The following is a 25,361-nucleotide window of genomic DNA, read 5'->3' as shown; positions in this document are numbered from 1 at the left end:
GAGAATACCATCAACACTCAAAATCGGCCACGTAGGAAGCATTGGGCTTGCCCAATCAAGAGGTGAAGGAAAAGAGGAACAGCCAATCCCTGCACTCCACCAGCTATCTCCACGTTCTCCAATCAAGAGCGGAAGTTAAGCACAAAAGTAGCGTTGCTGTTTAATCCAATCATGGAAACCTTGGAAACACGAACCTTTTTATTGGTGGGCAAAAGCCAAAAAGCGTCATTTTCATTGGTTCTATTTACATGCTTTCTATCATGTGCTCATCCCTTTTCTTGTATAAAGAAAGCAACCTCTCCAAAGTCTGGATAGATAAAATAGCAAAAACATATTACCAAAATCAAGCAAACTAGGTTGTGTAAAAGCGCCCCGTGACGTGGCTATCAAGGGGTGGGATTGGTAAACTATAAGCAAGTTAGGTTGCAGTTTGCGCGTGCGTAATTGAAACCTGTCTGCTGAGGAAAGGAGGTTGAATCTTCCTCGGTGGCCATTGGAAGGAGCTGCGTGTAGCGGAGTTTATGCTATAACGACCTCTTTGCGAGGAGTGGAGGGAGGGCCCCTCCATGCCAGGGCCGCGAGGCCCAAGCGTTCGGTCTGCTCCTTCCGCAGCCACCCGCTCTAACGTCGCCGCCCTGGTGCTCCTCTGGATTTTTTTGCCGCTCTGCGTCCCCCTGAGGGAGGCGGCGGCGTTTTCGGAGGGTGATGGCCGGGCCGGATTAGGACTCGGTGGCGCTGCAGCTGCGGCGCTTCCTGTAGCAGGTGACGTGATTGTGGAGGACGATGAGGCTAGTGGCGTGGCCCAGGCCGCATCCTCCGGAGAACAGGAGGAAGAAGCAGTGGAAGCTCCCACCCGAAGCGGTAGTTTCAGGTGAGGTGGGAAACAATGGGGGAGGGGGTGTCTTTTATAGGTTGCTGTATCTTATTCTGCGGCTCCCTCTAGTCCGCCTTTCCCAACCAGTTGCTTTCTAGTGCGGAATCTATTATACTTCTCCAAATATCAAATCGGGAAGCTGTCGTGTTGGCTCAGAAGTGTGGGGCGTGTTGCCAACAATCATATTTTCGGACCACCAGGGTCTTTAGATATGCAAATGCTTTGCACGGTATTCAAAACTAGCATCACAGTACAGGATCTGCAGTAAGTAAATTGCCTTTTGAGCTGCTCCCTAAATCATTTAACACTCATATAGGAGCATTATATCTATTTCTTCCTCTTTCGTACGGTACAAATTACATAAGCAGTATATTGTCTATACATAGCGAAAATGGGAATGGAATGCATTTTTATTTGCTGTTTTACTCCTTATTCACTTTTTACTGAAAAGAACTGCTTTCCTATATGTCAAACTAAGTGTTTTTCTTACTATTGGTCAGCTTTTTGGGATATGCAGGCTAGCAGGTAGAAATGTGCTGTGGGTAATAATTGCACGGATGTGATTTGCAGTGCATGAAATTTCCTGTTTCCTGAGATTTTATAATTTCCTTCCTTCCTTCCATCTATAAGCATTTGATCACCCAAGTGCCAATTTAGATGCAAGGATCTGCACCTATTATACATGACTGGATCGAAACAGGAATTTATTCTTACTATCATGTGAAAAATTATTTTGGAGCAACAACCATTAAAATGATAATTTAGTAACATTAAAAAATGGGTTTTATGCTTATTTGTGCTGCTATCTATAAGAACTGAAACAGTTTTTGGTAAATAATCTTATTGAAACTGAAGATTGCTTCACTGAGCTCAGAATAGTCAACTGGTAGTGATCCTTATTTATTTATTTATTTATTTATTTATTTATTTATTTATTTATTTATTTATTTATTTATTTATTTATTTATTTATTTATTTATTATTTATTTAGTATACCGCCCTTCTCCCGAAGGACTCAGGGTGGTGAACAGGGCAATACATAATAAAAACAAGATACAAAAATTAAAAATTATTAAAAAGTAATTAAACAGTGATGCCCGTAATAAATTAGTACAGATTAAAAGTTAAGGCCAATTTATAAAACCCAACCCCATCCCATCAGGTCAGGCCGGCTTGTTCAAAAAGGTGGGTTTTAAGATCGCGCCGGAAGGAGCGGAGATCAGGCGCCGTCCGGAGCTCGACCGGAAGATGGTTCCATAAATCCGGTGCGCCCACAGAGAACGCCCTCCCCCTGGGGGCCACCAGTCGGCATTCTTTGACCGGTGGCACCCTGAGGAGGCCCTCTCTGTGGGAGCGTACTGGGCGGAGGGAAGTTGACGCCGGCCGCAGGTGCTCCCCAAGGTATTCCGGACCCATGCCATGTAGGGCTTTGTAGGTCATTACTAACACCTTGAACCTCACCCGGAAGACAACTGGAAGCCAATGCAGCTCGCGGAGCAAAGGTGTGACATGGGAGTGTCGGGAAACTCCCAACACAACTCTCGCGGTTGCATTCTGTACCAGTTGGAGCCTCTGAGTGGTCTTCAAGGGTAGCCCCATGTAGAGAGCGTTGCAGTAGTCAAGACGAGAGGTCACGAGCGCATGAGTGACCGTACGTACGTATCAAATCTCCCTGGAGGTATCAGATTTTTTTTTTTACTTCAAAGCTCTGCCTGCAAGCTTCAAAATCTGTTGTCATTTGCCATGCTCACTGGGACTGATAGACGCTGAAATGTTGAAGTTTCTAAGCTGCCAAATGTTTATTTATGGGAGCATTTAAAAATATAATTCCATGGAGCAAAAATTTTGTTTAAATGGCTTTCCCCCTAAATAAAATTTGTAACAAAATTCACAGGCTGAGTAATATTTTGATATAATTGCATAATATTTTGTGATTAGAGATAACTTATTAATTGATTTCTATATTTTTAAAAATTGCTTTCTTTGGGGAAAAACAATATTTAAAATAACTGATGTGAATTAATAATGTGAGAATACGTCATATTCTTTCTGGAGGTGAAGTGTATTTAAACTGACACTATTATGATATTTGATTGCAGATCTTAGCAGAGATTATTAATTTCTCAGTTTAAACATTTCCTGTTTATGGTTTTCATGTATTTAGAGTTTGCCTATAGGACACCGTATCTCACAGATTTCAGTTGCAGAATTCCCTTTTTCTGTTGACACTTTTAGAAAAATTTACTCTAATAGAATTGTAGAAAACTGTAAACAGTTATCTCTCTTTACTACGCTTTCTCTGGTCTTGATCTTTTGCCTCACATTGATATTTGCAATACTTCATATTCAGAAAATTTTGTGAACATGTGTGCATTCATCACTCTTAAAAAAGTTCATACTGATAATTCTTGCTTAACAATGGGTTCCGTGGATTTAATGTATATCAAATTGATTTAAATCACGATTTAAATCACTAATAAAAAGGCTTGATTTAAATCAACTCGATTTAAATAATAATTTTTAAAGAGCAACTGTCATCTCTGACCCGCTGTTGTTTCACCAACAGTCCCATTCATTTTAATGGGACAGCTGGTGATGCAACAGTGACACAACAAGGTGAGGGATGTGGAGGGCAGCAGGTGAGTGGATGCCCACTAACAGGCACTGCCATGATGAAGCTGAAATGACAGGCACTCTTTAAATGTAAGAACTCATTCTAGCTGCTAGTTAGAATCTTTAATGTTATTATTTGCAAACAAAATGAAGGTTTCCTATTTAGAATAATAAGCTGTCAGGTTAGTATCAGAACCAATTTTAGGTTAATAGGTTAATCACACATATCGTCTTTCCCCTAATATAAGCCCTACCCCCAAAATAAGCCCTAGTTAGGACCCTGCCCACTCCATCCCACCTCGATGCCGCAATGGGGCAGGAGAGCATGTGTCGCGTGATTGCCACCACAACGAGGCAAGGCAGATGGAGGGGATGGAGCTGCCCCACGCGCCCCGCACTCACTTCAGTGCCCCCCCTGGGCAGACTATTCCTTGTTCAGCAACCTTCTGTTTCACTCCCCTCCTGAGCTGGACTATCATGCTATGGAGGATGGGTGGGATACGCCCGGTCCGCCTCCACCATTTCAGAATCGGGGAATGATGGCGAAAGGCTTCATTGCCGCTGTTCACTGGTGGAGGGGCTTTTTTTGCGCTTCGCCCCATAGATCACCTCCCCCCCCCCCCGTGGCAGCCACCGCCTCCTACCCCATGACCGGGAAGGGCAAGCCTCCCTCCGCCAGGCCTCCGTTGCCATCACTGAAGAGAACGGGGAGAGGAGCAGCTCTGTGCAGCGATGCAGAGAAGAGCATTTGCTTGCCGCCCTGCATCGCCCCGCGTCTTCCTTCTCCATTCTGGAAATGGCAGCCCCATTTCCTGTCACTTCTCCCGGCACTGCTATAGAGTTTGGCGTACCACCGCCTAGCTCCTCTCTTCCCGAAAGCATTTCTTCACTAACCTGCTTTCAGCTCTGGTGCATTTCTCTCCTGCTGCAGGGAAACAGAGTTTGTGGGACTAAAAAAACTTCAGTCAGAGCTTCCAACTTCTCACCAAAAAAAAAGAAAAGCAAAACAATGGGATAAAAGAATATTCCTGAACTTTGTTTTATGATTTATCTTATGGTTACTGTGTGAATGCATCAATGCAGTGCATGTTATCTCAGCTTGCAAAGCTTTGATTCATTAAATGAGTTAACCAAAAATGTAAATATTGCAAAATATACAGCCTCATGCTACATAACTAAGCTCCATCTCATGCTGAATAAACTAAATTATTGAATAGAAAACAATATTTAGATGGACTTTTACTCCAAAAGCATTTTATTAAAATAAATTTGATAAAAATAAAAATCATTTAAATAAATCTGATTTAAATTAAAAAACTGAGTTTTTTTTAAAAAATCATCTATTATTATCCACCCTGATTTGCAGCATCCCATGATTATGTACTGCAATTTGCCCATTGGGTATAATGTATTTGGTTAACAATTGCTACAGTCAGTAATTGTGCTGTTCACTTAAACACCACAGAAACAATAGTAATTCCAGGCTTTGTTATGGTTGTAAGTTAAGAACTATATGTATAAATCCTTACACTGTTTCCTCTCTTGCCCTAACTTCCCATCTATATTTTCAAAACCTTTCCTGTTTTGTTTTTGTTTAATTCAGTTCCCTAGTTTCTTCCAGTGCTTCATCTTTTGACATATTCTATGATCCATAATAATAATTTATTAAACGTATGCTGTCCAACAACAGGGCAGCTCACAATAACACATAATATCCCAGAAAAGAAGAGAATGAATTGGAGAAGATAACAAAATACAAAGAAATAAAACAACTGTGGCAAAAGAAAGCAAATGCAATATCAGTAGTAATAGGTACACGGTGTGCAGTCCCAAACACAGTTGAAACACAACTTGAACACCATTGGCATTGATAAAATCACCAACGGTCAATTGTAAAAGCTTTGCTTTTAACAGCTTACATCCTGTTACATACCTTTAAAATCTGCCTATCCCAAATCCTTGGGAAGTACAGGTAGTCTTCGACTTACAACAGTTTATTTAGTGGTCATTTGAAGTTACAACAGCACTGAAAAAAGTGACTTACAACCATTTTTCACACGACTTGCAGCATCCCATGGGCATGTGATCAAAATCCAGATACTTGGCAACTGACTCATATTTATGACGATTACAGTGTGTCAGCATCATGTAACCACCTTTTGTGACCTCCTGACAAGCATAGTCAGTGAGGAACCAGATTCATGTAACAACCACGTTACTAATGTAACAATCGCAGTGATTCACTTAGTATGTCAAGAAAGGTTGAAAAATGGGGCAAATTCACTTAAAAAATGTTTCACTTAGCAAACAGAAATTTTGGGCTGAATTGTGATAAGTTGAGGACTTGTTAGTTGCAAAGTCGTGTCTGACCCATCACGACCCCATCGACAACTTTCCTCTAGGCTTCCTGTCCTCTACCATCTTCTGGAGTCCATCTAAGCTCATGCCTATTGCTTCAGTGACTCCATCCAGCCACCTCATTCTCTGTCATCCCATTCTTCTATTGCCCTCAATCTTTCCCAGTTAATATGCATCTTTTTTCCTCAACACATTTCTTATGACCCTATTGACTATTTGCAACAAAACATTTGATGGTTCTGTCATCATGCCCCAATATCTTAGCAATTTCAAGAGTACTGCATCCCTCTGAAAGACTTTTTACAATTTTTTACTTTTCAGAGTCAGTTAAATCTCTTTTTTTGGCCCATTTTGCCTGAGGAAAGGAAGCTGTCTAATAATTATACACAGCTTGATATAGGATGTTGATCTCCTAAGGCCACACCCTCCCTCATTACACAAATACACATCACCTGATATGCTTATATATCCACTAAGCATTCAAATTTATACAGCTTGGAGGTGGAAAATATGCATGAAAATAATGATATGGTCAAAATACTTACTTGCATAATAATTGTGCACACAGTGTGTATGTATGTACCATGTTTTTTGGGTTATTTTCCCTCCGAATGAGGCACCAGATCTTATTTTCAGGAGGGGATATCTTTTCCACTCATCTCCAGCCCTGACAGCCCCGACAGCCGGCCCATTTCTTCTGTGACTGAAGGAGCAAATTCATTTTGCAGCATCTTCATCATACTTTTCTAATATCATACAAATAATATCAATTCATAAATCAATGTCAATTCATTGATCAATATCCTGTTTTTCATGCTCTTGTTAAAGTTTGATTTCCCATCAGTATTTGAAATATCCTTATCAGTTATGGTTTTCTCAATATTAATTACATTTATATAGCTGAAAGTTTTATTCAACTCAATCTTCTTATCTTCATATTTCCCATATACAAAAAAAGAAGAAGAAAAAAATGGTATCTTAATTCTGAATCATATCTTTCATTGTAAAAGTCTTAATTATATCTAAAAGTCTTACATTCTTTTAATCTTATTCAAAAAAGTATTTAAACATATAATGCTCCCTCTAGAAGGCCAAATCTTCTGCTTTTTAAATCGGACTCTCGCTTTCTTTCTTTGCCAACTTGTTTTCCAAGCCAGGGCAATTAGATCGCCCAGGAATTTTCTTTCTAGTTTTGTAAAAATTGCTTGGCATGAGAGAAACAATTTAGGTAGGGTATTTTTTTTTGGGGGGGGGGAATTATGCCCATTTATATTCCTTAAACAACTCCCAGTTCCTTTCCCCTCCGTTTCTCTATTTCCTTTCTCTCAATTTTTGACATTTCCCTTAACAGCTCTATATTCCTTTTTTAAAAAACTTATTTTATAAATACCACAGTAGGTATTTACAATCCAAGAAGGTCAGGATGATATATATGCCAAAATATTTTCCTTTATTGCCAGCTGTTCTCACTAATTAAAGCAAATTATAGTGCAATACACGAATCCACCACTAGATGTCATTCAAAGTCCAATTTCTACTCTTAAAGGATTAATTTCTTATATTTCGCCTGGTTTTTTTTCAAAGAGAAAATCTTAACAGTTATCTCACTTCTCAAATTTATTACAACTGTAGCTTTATGTTACTTTCACTTCAGTATTGTTTGTTTCTGTTCCCCATAAAATTAAAACGCCGCTTCTGTTTACATTTGGAGGTTTTTTTTACTTCTTGGAGGCCTTTCCCAGGAAATTCAGTTATAAAATAGTAAAGAAAGGATCAATATTCTCACCCTGTTCCAAACATGCTGTTTACAATGTATTAAGTAGTACTTTTTCCTCTTCAGTTGTCAGCAGCTAATGGCTGGCCACAGAAATGCAGCCAGTCTTTCCCCTGCCAGTTTGGAGGGCTCTCCTTGGATCAAACAGAAAGACCGTCACCTTTCCGTGATTGACAAGGCACCCCTCCTCTTCATCGCCTCTTCAGTGTGATTTTAGGTCCTTTTTAGGGCCCCAGCAGTGCAAAATCAGGCATGGAAGGCAGAGCCCTGCCTTCCTGCATCCCATTCCACCACAGTGCAAACCGGAAGTCTGCTTCAGATTTTACTGGGAAGATAATGCTTTGGAACACATGGGTGCAAATAGGAATGCTGCCCGGGTTAAATTATTAAAGCAGCTATGTTAGTTTAAAAGATTGCATAGCTACAGTGAAAATTTCTTTAAAGCAGTTGTGTGATTCTGGAAGAAACTGCTTCGATTAGTCCTTGACTAGATCCTTATTGGAAATGGAGTTTCCATCAGTGAAGCAATAATTTAAGTGAATAGTTAACATCACATAACCACATGGTTTAGCAATGGCAATCCCAGTTATAGTTGTTAAATAGGTGTCTGTCATTAGGTGAGGACCTCCTATGACTGTGATTTGTGACTTCCTCCCATTAACGTTGCTTATGGCTAGGAAGATTGCAAAACATTGACACCTTCCACCCCAATTCAAACCATTCCCAGCTTGGTTTTTCCCAGCCCTGAGCCTCAGTTCTTCCAAGACAGGGGACACTTTCAAGGGATCAATGAGGAAAAAAAAGTTGACCTCCTCTTGCCTTTTGCAAACTGCCTCTGCTTCAATTTCCTACACTCTCCTATCTCCCCCACCCCCATTTCTGTCCTTTAGGCCACAGGTGAGATGAAGATGTCACTATATTTTGCTGTAATCTACCTGTTGCCACCACTGTCCCCAACATAGTTTCTTTCTTGTCTTCCTATGTGGAACTATCACTGTTTTCTTCCTTGTCCTCAGTATACATCATGTCTAATCTACATCGAGCTTGCTATTGCCTCCTCTTTGGTGCCCACCCCTCCAGGGAGTACTTTCCATGGTCCTAGGAGAAGCAAGCAGAGACTGCTAATGTGGGTTAGGCTCATCAGGAGCCCAACTTCTGGGGAGGTGGTGACAAGTCAGAGGTCCATCACTGATGGTGGAAGGAAGGGGGAGCAGATGCAAAGGAAGAGAAAGACGTGCTGAGGAGTAAAAAGAGAGGAAGGTCTAGTGTGGGTGGCTGCTGGGTGGTGGTGGTATACAGCAGAGGCTACTTGGTGCTGGTGGTAGACAGCAGTATCTTTATATTGGCTAAACTGTACAGGTGACAAAAGGCAGAGATGGGGAGAGGAAATAGGTTGCTGGTAGGAATTGAAGCGGAGACAGTTCATTCAGGAAAGAAGAACATGACTGAGACACTGCAACTATCATAACTGAGGTAGGTCACCAAATGCCCAAATTTTGATCATGTGACGAAATGCTGAAGTGGTCGTAAGTGTGAGAACTTATAAGTCCTTTTTTTCTTCACTATTGTAACTTTGGTCACTGACAAGTGGTTCATAAGCAAGCACTGCAGGTAGTGATTGATTTATGACCACAATTGGGACTGGAGTTTGGGTCATAAACCATTATCATCATAAGTCAATGCACCTACATGACCAAACCTGATTTCACTTTTTTTATATTGCTGAGGAGTAAAATGAAGGGAAAGTCTGGTGGGGGTGGCTGCTAGGTAGTGGTAGTATTAAATGAATAACCATAGTCATTAAGTAAACAAGGTTGTAAGTGCAAACCCATTCTTCTGAATGGATTTTTTTTTGCCAGAAAAATGTCAAAAACTAACAAAAAACATTGCAAATCATAGTCACATGACCACTACAACTCGTCATAAAGGCAAGTCAGTCTGCCAAGCATCTGAAATGCAGTCACATGATTGCAAGGGGGTAGCATGATATTTTACAACGGCCAAAAGTTTGGTTTAACATATTGCACATACCCTGACTTTTGAAGCTGAGTCATAAGGTGCAGCAGATATATTTGAAATTAAACTATGAATGCTCCACCATATCATATATTGTGGAGTATTTTATGAATAATGTACAAATCTTGATTCTTGCTCTGAATATTTTATCCTTGGAAATAATATGACTAGGATTGTCTTATAATTGTCCAAATAAATTATTTTCTTATGGTATGATTAATGAAATGCTAAATAAACTAGTATTAATTCTAAACCGTTGAAGCTGCCTTGTAGGAAATAAACTTTGAGTAGTGCAGATTAACATAAAATATGGTTTCAGAATAATGCTAGTGTTTAATTCGTATAAATTAAATATTTTTATGTGATTAAGGCACTAGAAAGCAGTAGGAAGAAAAAAATGCCCATTAAGAAAATTGGCGCATATCCAATTTGTAGCTTTACATAATTATATCTAGACATTTAAAGTTACAAAATGATCTCTAATTAATTTATATAGTTGTCAACATTTTTTAAAAAGGTAAAAGTTCCCCCGCACATGCGTGCTAGTCGTTTCCAACTCTAGGGGCCGGTGCTCATCTCCGTTTCAAAGCCAAAGAGCCAGCGCTTGTCCAAAGACATCTCCATGGTCATGTGGCCGGGACGAGTAACAGGCGCTCACTCTGTTACGCGGCACTCGGGATTCAACCTGCCAAACTGCCGACCTTCTGATCGACAAGCTCAGCATCCTAACTCACTGAGCCACCGCGTCCCTACTTTTTTAGGCGCCACTTGATTTTAGTAGGCTATATCACTGATATTATTGCTTCTTTTTAATTATTTTTAAGGGAAAAAAGAAGTTAAGAAAATGGCAATAAAGCTGGGGGGAAAACAATTATCTACTTTAATAAACTTAAAAATTGTTTACAGATTGTTAGGTATATCTTAGGTTTTTGTTCCCTTATGAACATATTTTTTATTTGCAGATCATTAATAATTATAAGTACTTTGGATGGACGGATTGCTGCTTTAGATCCAGAAAACAGTGGTAGAAAACAGTGGGATCTGGACGTGGGATCAGGTTCTCTTGTTTCATCTAGTCTTAGTAAACCAGAGGTAAGATTAGTATGTTTAATCACTTTTTTTAGAATTTGTAGGGAGGGATTAATTACACTATAATATTTCTTCACCTCTATGCTAGTTGAAGTACCAAGAATGCTGGGAACTTAGATCTCATTCCTAAAGATTCTTGGTTGGAAATCTGATAAAGTGTGTAGGAATGCATGAGAGGTGCAAGGGGAGCAAACAATTTCTGTAAGCAATGCCTCCTTTGACCAGGATCAGGCATAGGAGAGATTACCTACAGAAATCACTTGCTTCCCCCTCTCACAGAGCAGAGAGATTGGAATGAAAAAGATTTCAAGAGAGTACTATTTCTGCAATGTGCCTGCAGCTCCCAGTCCTAGTCTTCCAACACAATCATATTGCTTTCAATATGTGAAAGAGCAACAATTTATTCCCTTACAATCCGTTCCTCTCCAGTCTTTCTGTCTTCAAGTGGAGGATGGGGACAAAAAAAGAGGTCAGATACATGACAACATGTATTGATTGTAATGGCGATTGTATCACTGAGTGATGCTTTGAATGTTATAAATTTGCTGTAAAGTTATTTTTTAGCTTGTTCATAACTGAATGATCACTGAAAAGTAGTTGTTAAGCAAGGAATACCTGTAATGCACTTTCACCAAAAAGTCTAATGCTTTTCTCCATCATAATTATTTTAAACTATTAAATAATTGAATTGCTGAAACCTCTTCTGCATTTTCTGCCCTTCAACTAACTTTAAGTAAACTTCCGTTTTCCTCTACAAACCTTGTTGACTCCACATTTGCAGGTTAGTGGAGTCAAGTATATAAGAAAAGAAATGAAAATTAGAAAAACAGTGGATTAATCTGCTTAAGGTAAAGGTAAAGGTTCCCCCGCACATGCGTGCTAGCCGAAGAGCCAGCACTTGTCCGAGGACGTCTCCGTGGTCGTGTGGCCGGCATGACTAGATGCCAAAGGCGCACGGAATGCTGTTACCTTCCCACCATAGTGGTCCCTATTTTTCTACTTGCATTTTTACGTGCTTTCGAACTGCTAGGTTGGCAGAAGCTGGGACGAGTAACAGGCGCTCACTCTGTTACATGGCACTCGGGATTTGACCCGCTAAACTGCCGACCTTTTGATCAACAAGCTCAGTGTCCTAACCCACTGAGCCATCACGTCCCTTAATCTGCTTAAGCTCTAATTGCTGTAAATATCTCTAATCTGCTCCAACTTTCTTGACAGTTTGCAAATGCTTGTTAGATGGGTATATGTTTTAAGAAATTTTAAATTCACAAGTATTCATTTATATTTTTATATGAAATATAAGTATCTCTTATTTTTGTGGAGGTCTGCTGGCAAACTTGGAAATACATTGCCTTGTTTGTGCTAATATTAATTATGATGTATTTTCTTTTTATTGAAGTTGAACAAGTTAATACATGCAAGAACTTTAAAATAACTTAAATTTTATGGATTAGAATAACTGCAAATGATTCATTACAATAGGAGGTGAGGTAATGTTTAAGGACAAATGGAAAGGGGATAATGTCATTTCCATAACTAATCATATGCCGTTGCTGATTTCTTAGTATAGTTGAATTTGAATCTCCTTTTTCTTTCAGCAAGAATATTTCTGTATTTCTATCTTTTTGGATTTACAATGATTTGATTACCTTATCTACCACTTCTTACTATCATGAATAAGGAGATAAATTACAGAACGATCATGCAAATGATTTCTTGTGATCTTGTTAAATAATGAAGTCTAGAATTACTTTTTAGAACTATAAATTAGCTCTGTAACACTAATTTATATTAACCATGAGTAACAGTACAATTCCTTCAATTTTTAATTAGGTTTTCAAGAATTCATAGTTCACTTTCAAAATATGACCAATTTTTTACAACAAACATTCTCAGAAACCATTTATAATACCAAATTGGAGTTCTTTCAAAACAGTTTATTGGAGTGATTGTGGAAAGATAATTTTACTCTGTGTGTGTTTTTATTGGACATCAAGATGAATGCCATGATAACTAATCTTGTTTTTGTTAAAAAATACTTGAAAGGATTAAAAATCCTTACAAGGAGGATGTGCATAGATACCCTAATCTTTAATGATAATCTTAACCTTAATTACCGTAAAATCCTTAATGATAATCTGTAGTCATTTTAAAAATAAACTTTAACAGAATAAGGTTATTTTGTCTTGAACTAAAACTCCTCATTTTCTGTCTTCTGCCATTTTGCTTCCTCTGTGGTTCCTACTTTACTTATTTTTTAAATACTTATTTACTTATTTTTAAATACTGGTAAGGTGACCTGGCTTGTTTGTGTTAGTTAATTGGCATCAGAATTTCTGTTGCTAAGCTGCACAGTGATAAAATATGATGTTATGTGGCTGCCTCATTAGCAATGCAATCTTGGATGCCATCATAACCCCAAGGTCACTTGGGTTATTAAGCAGGAAGAGGCGGAGTCCCAGGCAAGTGGGTGAAAAAGTAGTAGTTGCTTGACCATTTCTGACTTTGCACTTTCCCATTGACTGTGCTTGTGAAAGGAACATCAGAACACCTGCAATCACATGATTGAAGCTCTTTCTAATATATAAGAGCCAGGTACTAGGTTTTATAGACCACTCCTAAATCTTCTTCATACGGTGCTGTAACCTTGAACAGCTGCTGGATGAGTGATTGTAATTTAAGATTTACCTGTAGAGATACCCAGTTTATAGCATATTCATTTCTTAAGACATCAGTAGTTTCAGTGAGGAGACACACGCATATGGTGGAACCATTGTGGATACTGCATGTATTAGAGTGGATAATTACTTTTTTCATCTACCTTTTTACACACTTCCAACCCTTTTTAAAAATTTGCCTTACCTAACAAGTTAAATTAATTATTTAATTTAAAACATTCCTTTTCCAAGTTTGAATTATTTAGATGTTTGATATTTCATTCACACTGTTGCTTCTGTGCCATCTTAGTAATTTTTCATTAAGTAAATTAGATGGTCCAATACACATAAGTTAATCACAAATATTATATAATTATCCTTGGAATTCTATTGCTTTTTCCATTATTCCTACTCTTGGTTAGGATAAAATTTAGTATCTATAATTGCACATTAATAATATAACCTCCAGTTCATCTATTTCTTATGATTCCTACTCACATTTCTGCCAGATTTTGTTCCATGTATGTGGCTTTTTATTTTTTAGAGCAAGACCTTTCCTTGTCTTTGATCCAAAATGCAGTGGGTCTCTTATCTAAGAGTAGCAAATCAGTTGTTTTTCTTTTTTCTGGAAAAGACAGTGGCTGAGGTCTAAGAACTCTGACAAACTATTTTATATGCTGAAAGGGCTTATAAATTTTATTTTTGAATAATAGACCCACAAATTACATATTTTAGCCTTAAAAGTAATTTGTGTAAAGACACTGGGCTCTGTTATTTTGAAAATGCAACAAGACAATCCCAAGTGTACACTCATTTCAATTTTGTAGAAGAAACACTTCTTTTTTGGGGAATCTTAGTTTATTCAAAGAAGATTAAAATACAAAAGACCAAAATATTTTTAAAAACAACAAAAGAATAAAAAAGACTTTTTAAAAAAACATGTAAAAATATAATACAGCAATGTTGGTTTCCCACCCCTTGCATAACAGGCCAAAAGAATTTTAAACTATTAAACTACTTAATCTATTTACAAATTGTTAGTCTGTCATCTATAAACTATATTATAACAAAATTGTTAACAAAAAACAATGAAATATTATATAAAAATATAAAAGTAATAAAAATTGTGAACAATAATAAGAAAAAAACAACGTTGAAATTCCAAAACCCTCTGTTAACAGTTACTGTAATCAACACATAGAAAATTTACCACAGTTTCAATCCCAAATCATTCTTCCCACAAGAAGAAACCCCGTTTTATTCCTTCTCTCGTAGCCTACCTCATGTATATAATTAGACTTCACAATACCTTCCATTCTCAAGAAATTACTCATTATGATTTCCCACCAAATCAAAAATTATTTAAATCTCAGGGAAGTGATGAGGAACATTTATAATAATCTATTGTTATAAACGTGGCGGACATGTTCCAAAGCAAAAGAATTTTGGCGGCTAATAAAGACTTGGTTGGAGGAAATGTTGGGAAAGAAGATAGATCTCAGACCAGAATTGTTTTTACTGGGAATGATAGATGGGAAGTTTAACAAAGGAGAGACGTATCTAGTGTTGCATATCATAACAGCGGCAAGGTTGGTATATGCCCAGAACTGGAAAAACAAAAATACCACGGTGGAGAGCGATTTAATTTTAAAAAATTTGATAAGTGCAGAGATGGATAGACTAACATTAGAAATTAAAGACAAGGATGAAACAGAGTACTACGAAGTTTGGGATAAGATGTATTATTGGTTAGACTCAAGGAGAAAAAGTCAGAACAAAGAAAGCTCGTCTAGAAGAGAGAAAGTGTATACTTTCAATCCCAAAGTGAGCGTAAGATAGAGATCAGAAAAAATACAAAATAAGAATGGAAATGGAAGTTATGTTGTAAATATACATAAACGTGTGTAAATATGTAAGTAGTATTAACTAAGCATAGAAATGGTATAAAAGATCAATGACTAGGGAGATATATGGTATATGGTATAGTAAGTATGGCAAAATAACAGCCAGAAAAGTCACACTGTGTTCAACCTGTTTTTAAATGTTTATTCAATACATTTTTTTAAAAAGGAACATTTATAATAATCTATTGTTATAAACTTAACATGCCTTAAAACATTGATTTACATAAAAATTGAGTTTTTGATCATTGGATGGTTTACTGAGAAAAGAGCAGGGAAAAATAGTGAAATAATCTGGCTGAGATAAGCACAGATAAACAAGTTAGCTTAGAAGTCAGTTTAGGTGTTTTGACTCTATAGCTGAAATAAATGATGATTTGTGTCAATGTAGTCAGAAAAGGAATGTGGATCAATGCATAATTGTGGATATGCATTGATTAAATATCTTTATCATTATTGTGGCATTTTTCTATTGATCTGGACCTCATTTGATTTTAAATATTTCTGGATTCTGATCATTGTATTCTTTTTTTCCTTATTAAAGTGTATGCTTCTATTTGAATATTTTGTAGGTGTTTGGGAATAAAATGATAATTCCCTCCTTGGATGGAGATCTTTTCCAGTGGGATCGTGACAGAGAGAGCATTGAAGCTGTTCCATTCACTGTTGAGTCACTTCTTGAATCATCCTACAGATTTGGGGATGATGTAGTTCTGGTTGGAGGAAAGTCCCGAACAACATATGGACTGAGTTCATATTCAGGAAAGGTAAAACAAGACAACTTTGGCAACAGAGTTTTGACAATGTTTATGGGTTTTTAAAATTGTTTTGAAATAGTTTATAGTTAACCTATCTGGTAAGATTTTATAAAACTTGTAAATCCTGACTTGACAAAATCCTTTTGTCAGTTTCAGTCATATTACAAATTGAATGTTCATTTCTTATGTACTGTATTTTCCCCAAAATAAGACTCACTCAGAAAATAAGTCATAGCCTGATTTTTTGCCATGCGCCTCATATAAATCCTTCGTCCAGTGCGCTCCCACAGGGAGGGTCTTCTCAGGGTGCCACCGGTAAGAGATTGCCGGCGGACGACACCCAGGGATAGGGCCTTCTCAGTGGGTGCGCCTGCCCTTTGGAACCAGCTGCCAGTGGAGCTGAGGACTGCCCCCGACCTCCGTTCATTCCGCCGGGACCTGAAGACCTGGCTCTTCGAGCTCTCTGGCCCAGGCTGAGAATTAATCTTAATTTTAACTGGGGTTTTATTTATGCAGGGACAAATATAATTTTTTTTTTAAATTTGTTTTTAACTTTTGTATCTTGGTTTTTTAATCATCCTGTAAACCGCCCTGAGTCCTTCGGGAAAGGGCAGTATATAAATGTAATAAAATAAATAAAATAAAATAAAATAAATAAATACTCCAAAAGTAAGCTCTAGTTAAGAGCCCGCCCACTCTGTCCCACCGTCTAATTGTTTGCTACAACGGGGCAGGACAGCGTGTGTTGCACTGTTGCCACCACGAGGTGAGGCAGGTGGAGGTGGAACTGTCCCACACGTCCCACATGAGCTTACGTCAGGGCCCCTGCAGTCATGCCACTCCCCTCTCTCTGTTCAAGGACCCAGCTGCCTGCCCCCTCTTCTCTTTCACTCGCTTCCCGAGCCAGACTGCCATGCTAGGGAGGATGGGCAGGAGAGCCTCAGTCGTGTTACCCATCCCCCTCTGCCGTTTCAAAGCCAGGGGGGAATGACGGCAAAAGGCTTTTACACCGCTGCGCAACAGCCTGTGTTCACCCCTGGAGGGGCTTTATTTGGTCCTGGCTGCCCCTGTTTCACCCCGCAGATCACCTGCCTGGCAGTAGCCTCTACCAGTTCTCCTGTGGCTTGCGCTGTGACTAGGCAGCGCAAGCCTCCCCTGCTGCCTCTCTCCTCCTGCCATATTCTTTCCTTTTGCAAGTATACAAAGCTTCCAGTCTTTGTCATTTCTCCATCAGGGCAAAAATGTTTGGGTGCCTATGGGACACTTGGAAATAGCGAATCGCTCCATTTCCAAGCACCCCAGAGGTGCCCAAACACGTTTTGCCTGGACAGAGAAATGATGGAGATTGGAAGCTTCTTCTGCTTGCAAATGGTGTGCTTAGAAATGGAGCGAATCCTCCATTTCGAAGGCACCCAAGCACTTTTCGCCTAAATGGAGAAATGACAGAGATTGGAACCTTTGTCTTCTTGCAAACGGGGTGTGTGGAAACGGAGCAAATCGCTCCGTTTCCAAGTGCCCCATTCACAAGCAGAGGAAGCTTCCAGTCTCCATCAGATCTGTGTTTGGGTTCCTATGGGGTATCTGGAAACAGAACAAATCACTCCATTTCCAAGCACCCCATAGGTGCCCAAACACTGTTCGCCTGGTCGAGAAATCACAGACACTGGAAGCCTTGTCTGCTTGCAAATGGCGTGCTTGGAAATGGAGTGAATTGCTCTGTTTCCAAGTGCCCCATTTACCAGCAGATGAACCTTCCAGTCTCCCTCTGGGTGAAAAGTGTTTGGGCGCCTATGGGGCGCTTGACAACGGAGTGATTCGCTCCGTTTCCAAGCACCCCATAGGTATCCAAACACTTCATCTGGACGCTGGATGCTTTATCTGTTTCCAAAAGGAAAGAGTGTAGCAGGTGGAGGGAGGTGGCAGGGGAGGCTCACACCTTGTCCTTTGGTTTCCCCTGCCTGTCTGACCAGGTCTTATTATCAGGGAAATGGTAATTCAGTAACTACCAACGTGATTTGTAATAAAAACACAAAATATTTTCTCTCAAAAGCAACGGGCTGTGTGTGTGAGTGCTTCAACTTTAGAATTTGCTCCAAATAAAGCACCATTTTTATATGACTTAGGGCACGGGTCGGCAACCCGCGGCTCCGGGGCCGCATGCGGCTCTTTGAGCCGTCTCCTGCGGCTCCCAGCTGCCCGGTGTGCGCACACCTCTTTGAACGGGCAGTGGTGCGCGCGCACCTCACCAAATGGAGAGTGGCACCGCCCGTTCCGAGAGGTGCGCGCGCACCTTTCCGAAGGGCGGAGGTGCGTGCGCACCTCTCCAAGCCACCGCCGTCCCGTCCGGAGTCCTGCCGTGTTCACGGCAGCTGTGCAAACGGGATGGCGGCGGTTTGGAGAGTACGCGCACACTCGCCAAACCGCCGCCATCTCGTCCGGAGACCTGCCACGTTCGTCAAACATTGACGAACACGGCAGCTGTGCAAATGGGATGGCGGCGGTTTGGAGAGTGCGCGCGCACCTCCCCAAACGTCGGCAGGCCTCCGTACCTCCGCGTGAACGGGCAGCGGCCCCGCTTGTTGCGAAAGCTGCCGCGGCCCGTCTGCAAAGCTGCCGAAAGCAGGAGCTTTGCAGACGGGCCGCGGCAGCTTTCGCAACAAGCGGGGCCGCTGCCCGTTCGCGCGGAGGTACGGAGACCTGCCGACGTTTGGGGAGGTTTGGGGAGTTGCGCGCGCACCTCGGAATGGGTAGCGGCCCCGCTTGTTGCGAAAGCTGCCGCGGCCCGTCTGCAAATGGGCTCTTGCCGTCGCGCAACCGGGAACCAGTTCCATCAAACATAAAAAAAAGGCAACTGCGCGCGTCCGCGCATGCGCAAGAAACGTTTTTTGCGCATGCGCGTGCATGGGCGCACGCACACGGCTCCCACTTTTTTTATGTGTGATGGAACCGGTTCCCAGTGGCTCTTTTCCTTTTTCGGGTTGCCGACCCCTGACTTAGGGAATACATTTTTACTTTTTGAATTCAAATATAAAAATGGAATATAATATGAAATATCAGAATTTCCACTTTATTAATAAAGATACCGGCATCTAAGGAAGAGGCTGTTTTATTAAATATTTCCCTCTGGTCCCAGGTAAAATACATATGTTCAGCAATGGGCTGTCGTCGCTGGGATGATGAAGAGATAGAGCAGGAAGATATTCTTCTCCTACATAGAACTCAGAAAACTGTTCGTGCTGTTGGGCCCCGCAGCGGCAATGAAAAGTATGTATAGTATTACTATATCTTAATGAATTAATAATTCTCAGTGGTTTCTGCATATGATGTACCTGCATCCCAAAGTTAGTACAGGTAGACCTTGACTTATGACCACAATTGAGCCAAAAATTTCTGTTGCTAAGTAAGACAATGGTTAAGTGAATTTTGTTCTATTTTACAACCTTTCTTGCTGAAGTTGTTAAATTAGTAACATGGCTGTTAAGTGAACCTGACTTCAACGTTGACTATGCTTGTTAGAAAGTTGCAAAAGATGATTTTATGCCCCTGGGACACTAACCATTATAAATACATGCCAGTTAACCAAATGTCTGAATTTTGATCACATCACCTTGGGGATGCTGGAATGGTTGTAAGTGTAAAAAAATGGTCATAAGTCACTTTTTTCAGTGCCATTGTAACTTTAAATGATCAGTAAATGAATGGTTGTAAGTCAAGGATTATCTGTATTGGAATCTTCTAAGGTAGAGAAGATTATTTAGCAGAATGCATAATCAACTTTCCCCTCATTTTTTTTATTGCCACCACAGCAATAGCATTTAATAATGTAAAGACAATAGAATGTATCTATAAATGTTATGTAAATATAGAAGGAGAAAAGGTTGAAAATTACTGTAAAGATAAGTAAGAAGTAAATTTTAACTTATATATCAACATACAGCTTTCTTGTTTTATAATTAACAAATGACATAATTTAGTAAATAATTACTTCCTCCTGGAAAATATATCATGCAAAGATAAGACAAACATTGAGGCACTTTTCTCTTTAATCAAGCTTATAGATTTTCTCCCGTAATCTAGTTTTTAGTTAATATTAGTACATTGGAGATTAGTTATACCAAATTAGTTTTACTACATTTCTTAATGTTAGGATGCATTATTTCAGAAACGGTATGACATTTATATCATTATAAAGATAGAACTGATATGGAATCACAGTTTTGCCCTTTTTTTAAAGGTGGAATTTTAGCGTTGGTCATTTTGAACTACGTTATATCCCGGAGACTGAAACAAGGGTAGGATATCTTGAAGGGAATATGAAATCAAATATTAACAAAGAAGATTCTAAAATCATTTCGGAAGTAGAAGAACAGGAAGCTACAATGAAGGATACAGTGATAAAAGTTTCAGTAGCTGACTGGAAGGTTATGGCATTTAATAAGAAGGAAGGACATCTAGAATGGGAATATCAGGTACTAAAGATGGGGAATATGTTAATACTGTTTAGAAATATAATGTTACCAAAACATTTTTTATTTTCTTTTAGTATTGTGGAACTTAAACTTTTTAAAACAATTGTCTTCTGTATAAATTGTACTTTGTATTTGTAAAAACCTGTGCATTAAAAACTAATGAATATCACATTTACTGGATATTTTTTTTAAACAATAGTTTATTTTATTTTCAGTTTTGCACTCCAGTTGCTTCTGCTTGGTTGGTGAAAGATGGCAAAGTAATTCCAATCAGTCTCTTTGATGACACAAGCTATACTTCTAATAATAATGTCTTAGAGGATGAAGAAGATCTTGTGGAAGCTGCTCGAGGAGCCACTGAATCCAGTGTTTATTTAGGTATGCTGCCTACTTAAACATATGGCATCATTTCTTGTTTCAATCTCTATAGACAATTTCTGTGTTTTATTTATATTTTTATGTTGTTTATATATTTATATCATGATTTTTTCAAGAGAACAAAAGGTTTTGAATCTGAGCTATGCTTTCAATGTATTTTGCATTATTGTATCCATATATACTGTTTCCCTGAAAATAAGACCTAACCGGAAAATAAGTCCTAGTATAATTTTTCAAGATGCTTGTAATATAAACCCTACTCCAAAAATAAGCCCCAGTTAAGATTGCCTCCATTCTGGGCCTCTGAGGGCCTTGCTGAAGTGTCCTTTCCAGGTGGCAGCAGTCCAGAAAAGCCTCCGACGCCTGGATCCCCATCATTTCTGGGTGTCAGAGGCCTTTTCTGGGCCACTGCCACCTGGAAATGGCTCCAGGGGACACTTTAGGGGGTTCTCTGAAGGTCCAATCTGTGCGTCAGAGATCTTTTCTGGGCCGTTGCCACCCATAAAGGATGCCCGGGGACGCTTCATCGGGGCACTGTAGGCCGATTCAGGCCTCGGAGGCCTCCTCCAAGATCCAAAATGGAGGCCAGGGAAGGCTTTCGTGTGCCTCCGGAGGTCCGTTCTCCTCAGCTTCCATTCCATTCTCTATTGCAGAGAATAGAAACCTAAACTGTGAGATCAGTAGCATGAGATCTCGCACCCCTGATCTCATGTGATCTTGCATTTCTGTAGGCCTCTATTCTCTGCGATAGCACCAAAGAAACAACCAAGAAAGCGAATGATCTCTTGATCTTCGCAAGGTGAGTATCCATAGGCCGTAGTGCCTAGGAAAACCCATGTGGGGGAGGGTGAATGTTGCAGTGCCACTGCGGTCATTCATAAGGGTGAATGCCGTGTTGCGGCAACATTCATAATTTTGGGACTTTTTGTAAACACTAGGGGTCACTTGTCGTGTAACTTCAAATGTTTGCTAAGGGAATGCTCATAACTCGTACCATATTTTCCTGAAAATAAGAACTAACCAGAAAATAAGCCCTAATGCATCTTTTGGAGCAAAAGGCCTCGTCTTATTTTCAGGGAACCATGCGTACAATATGACCAGTACTTTGTGCGTAGAAATAAAGATTGATATATTTTGAAATGTATTCTGTGCATATTTATCCAGAAATAAATTACATTGCCTAAAATGAGGTTGCATTTCTTTTAAATGGGTGAAGAAGCAGACAGCAATCTTTAAATTATATAGATTGTAGTTATTGGCCAAAGTATAATACACCCCTCATTTTATGGCTTACTTACTGCTTAAACTTTTAAAACAACCATGACTCCGGGCATCCTCACTAAAGCAGTCATATAAGCCTTCCAAAAGAAGCAGTGTTTTAACTGTTTAAAGTTAAACGGTTAAAATTTAATGTTGCTTTAAATACACTTGACATATTTTCTAAAGCACAGTCCTATTAACTATGCCATGTTTATAAAAACTCTGTACATCCCTAATTCTCTAATCTGATTGTACTCTGTGTACTCTGGGTAAAATTATTATTTTTTCTTTAAGTCAGTCATTTGACTATGGATGTGGAAAGACAGTTATTTCTATGTTTAAATTGTTATTTTATATTTTCTGATCTGTATTTCCATATATGTTTTGCTATTGACTGTACAGTAAAAATATAGGTTCAGATATCTCATTAATTCATAATGTGATTTGTTTGGATTTGGCTTAATTGGTATATAGTTTGATATAGTGTGAAACCATCAGTTGTGATTTAGTCAGCAAGATGTGCAGTTTTTTGTTTCTATTTTTATTTTATTTGAAAACAGTTAAAATACAAAACTCCAAAAATTAAAAAAATAAAATAAAATAGCAAACAAAACATTTAAAAAATGCTTTAAAACCCACTACCTATTCAAATATTATCCCCCCTAGTTGTTCTGTCCCAGCCTATGTGAGTGCTTGTTATGCTTACAAGGAGAAACCCCTCTTCCAAGAAACAGGCAAGAACCACAAGAAAAAATAACACCTTTTATTCTCACAGCACCTCCCACACCTTCCCTTTATAATTCAGGCAAGGCATGGTTTCCTAATGCCTTCTCCTTTGCCTTTGGAGCTGCCCCGTTGCATTCCTCTGTCCTGCTCGCTTCTCTTGCCTGCACATTTGTGCATCTGGGATTTCTCCCAACTGTTCTTCATCATTGTCCAACTCAGGCTCCCAGCACAGCTGTGTCTCAGCCTGAGCATGAGTAGAGGGGCCAGGCTCCTCATCTGACTAAGTCTTGGAGCTCCTCACAGCTTTCCTCTGACTCCAATGTCACTCCAGGCCCCTCCTCCTCATCTGATTCCTCAGACTCAGCTGCCGGATCCACTGGCTGGCGAAGAATCACAACACTAGTTGAATACTGATTAATACATTACTACAATATTCCCACCTCCTGTGAAACAGGACCAACATTTTTTAAACTACTAACTCTATTTGAAAATTATTGACCTGTCATCTATATGCTATATTAATGACAAAATAATTAACTGAAAGAACAATAATAAAAAAAGGCAAGGTTAAAGTTTTAAAGGCCTCTGTTAACAAACTGTTATTGTATTCACTTCATAGAAAATTTACCACGGCATATTATCAATCCCAAATCATTCCAAGAGTTAAGCATAATTCATCCTGGATCAAATATCCATGTTTGTTTCTTAATGCCATCTCTTATCAATTGTTTTCTGGTAAAATATAATTTCAGTCTCCACAGATAGTCTTTCCTCCCAACAAAATCCAGCTGAAAATGGTTTCTGATTAAGTGTATTAAATCCATTCCCCAAATCTTCAATCTTCCTAAGGAAAACTAATTTATCGCTTCTCCATTTAATCAGTCTTCTGCTGTTGTAAAAGAAGGCAGGTTTGAACTTCAGAGAGACATATGCAATCAATTCAGTTCTAAGTCTGGTGCTCTTTCCAACAGTTCTGCAATTTTCAAATCACATTCCTTTTGTGAGTCTAATTTATCCAGAGCTACATGCATCTGAAATCATTTCATCATGTCTTTTAAAAAAGCTTTCAACTAAAAATTGCATGTTACCAATTGTTTTTTTCCAGATATTCGCCCCCTCCCCCAACTTGTCTGCAATCTGATACATTGTTGGTCTGTGTAACTTAGTCAGAAAATAAAGAACATTGAAGCAAAGTGAAGAAATAAATAAAAAGGCAAGATAGATATTTTCTGGATATTTTGATCCAAGATTAAAAGAAAATTAACAAATAAGCAAATTTTGCAAATGAATAAAATGTAAAACCTTGTGGTGAGGGATAAACTAAATGAAAGCACTTTCACCATCCAAAAGCATGTTCCTTACATAGAAGTGAAAGTTATTCAGAAGGGGGGAGGAGACAGCTAGAGTCCAGGAAGAATTAAAATAAATCAGTATTCAATTGTCCAGTCAGCTTTTAAAGATAAAAGCAAAGTAAATCAGAAGATTCAAAAAGTGAAGTTAAAACTCAAGCATGCTTAAGAAAACAAAACTGCTAAGAAGATGACTTTCTGACTGTTCCTACAGGGAACTGGAATCTTCAGGACTCTGCTTCCCAGGTGGGTCCATGGCCCTCTGAAAGCTCATTCCTAAGTGCTCCCATTCGAATCCAGGGAGTAGCACTGCAGAGAACCAGCTTTGGTAGCAAAATCTGCAGATCGTTGGTTTGCAATCCTTACCATTCAGCAGCACTTTACCTCAAGCAGTTATGCTTGAGAAATGGCTTGGTACAATATTACTCATTTGCTTCCCATGTCAGCTGTTAAAGTTTAATTACCATGAAACCACTCCTCAGAAGTGATTTCCTCAGTCACTCCTCAGAATTATGGATAACATCTATGTGCAAAATTTAGACTTATCATTTCATATTCTTTACTCCAAATAATTTGGTACAGTTGCAGGAAAAAGTATGTGAACCCTTTGGGATTACGTGGAGTTTTGCATGAATTGGCCATAAAATGCGCTCTAAACGCCATGTAAGTCACAACAATAGAAAAACACAGTCTGCTTAAAATAATACTACACAAACATTAGCTGTTGTCATGTTTTAATTGAACATAAGATGGAAACATTCACAGTGCAGGGTGGAAAAAGTATGTGAACCCCTAACCTAATGACTTCTCCAAGAGCTAATTGGAGCCAGGAGTGAACCAACCTTGACCCCAATCAGTGTGATGATATTGGATGTGTTGCTGACAGCTGTCCTGCCGTTTAAAACACACACACCTATTTTGGGTTTACTGGTCTCAAGAAGCACTGTCTGATGTGAACCATGCCTCGCAGAAAAGAGCTCTCAGAAGACCTACGATCAAGAATTGTTGACTTGCATGAAGCTGGAAAGGGTTACAAAAGTATCTCCAAAAGCCTTGATGTTCATGTGTCCACGGTAAGACAGACTGTCTACAAATGGAGAAAGTTTAGCACTGTTGCTACTCTCCCTAGGCATGGTCAT

The 25,361-nt window shown here is 39.2% G+C and overlaps 1 protein-coding gene across 4 annotated transcripts in view; it reads left to right on the top strand.

Annotated features, from left to right (window-relative positions):
- Positions 1-456: 456 nt before the first annotated feature.
- Positions 457-25,361, top strand: part of EIF2AK3 (eukaryotic translation initiation factor 2 alpha kinase 3) — a 59,368-nt gene continuing 34,463 nt past the window's right edge. For 3 of the 4 annotated variants that reach the window (XM_081342911.1, XM_081342912.1, XM_081342910.1), the window contains exons 1-6: positions 457-871; positions 10,598-10,727; positions 15,855-16,049; positions 19,174-19,304; positions 20,275-20,509; positions 20,725-20,887. In XM_081342911.1, the coding sequence (XP_081199037.1) occupies positions 567-871; positions 10,598-10,727; positions 15,855-16,049; positions 19,174-19,304; positions 20,275-20,509; positions 20,725-20,887 (1,159 nt within the window). In that variant the 5' untranslated portion in view covers positions 457-566. The remainder of the gene's footprint in view (positions 872-10,597; positions 10,728-15,854; positions 16,050-19,173; positions 19,305-20,274; positions 20,510-20,724; positions 20,888-25,361) is intronic. The other variant, XM_081342913.1, reaches the window with a different exon arrangement.

This window comes from Vipera berus, assembly GCF_964194415.1.
Source record: "Vipera berus genome assembly, chromosome: Z".
In the NCBI taxonomy this organism is placed as follows: Eukaryota; Metazoa; Chordata; class Lepidosauria; order Squamata; family Viperidae; genus Vipera; species Vipera berus.
Note: the sequence above shows the minus strand (reverse complement) of the source record. Positions and strands in the feature narration are given on the sequence as shown.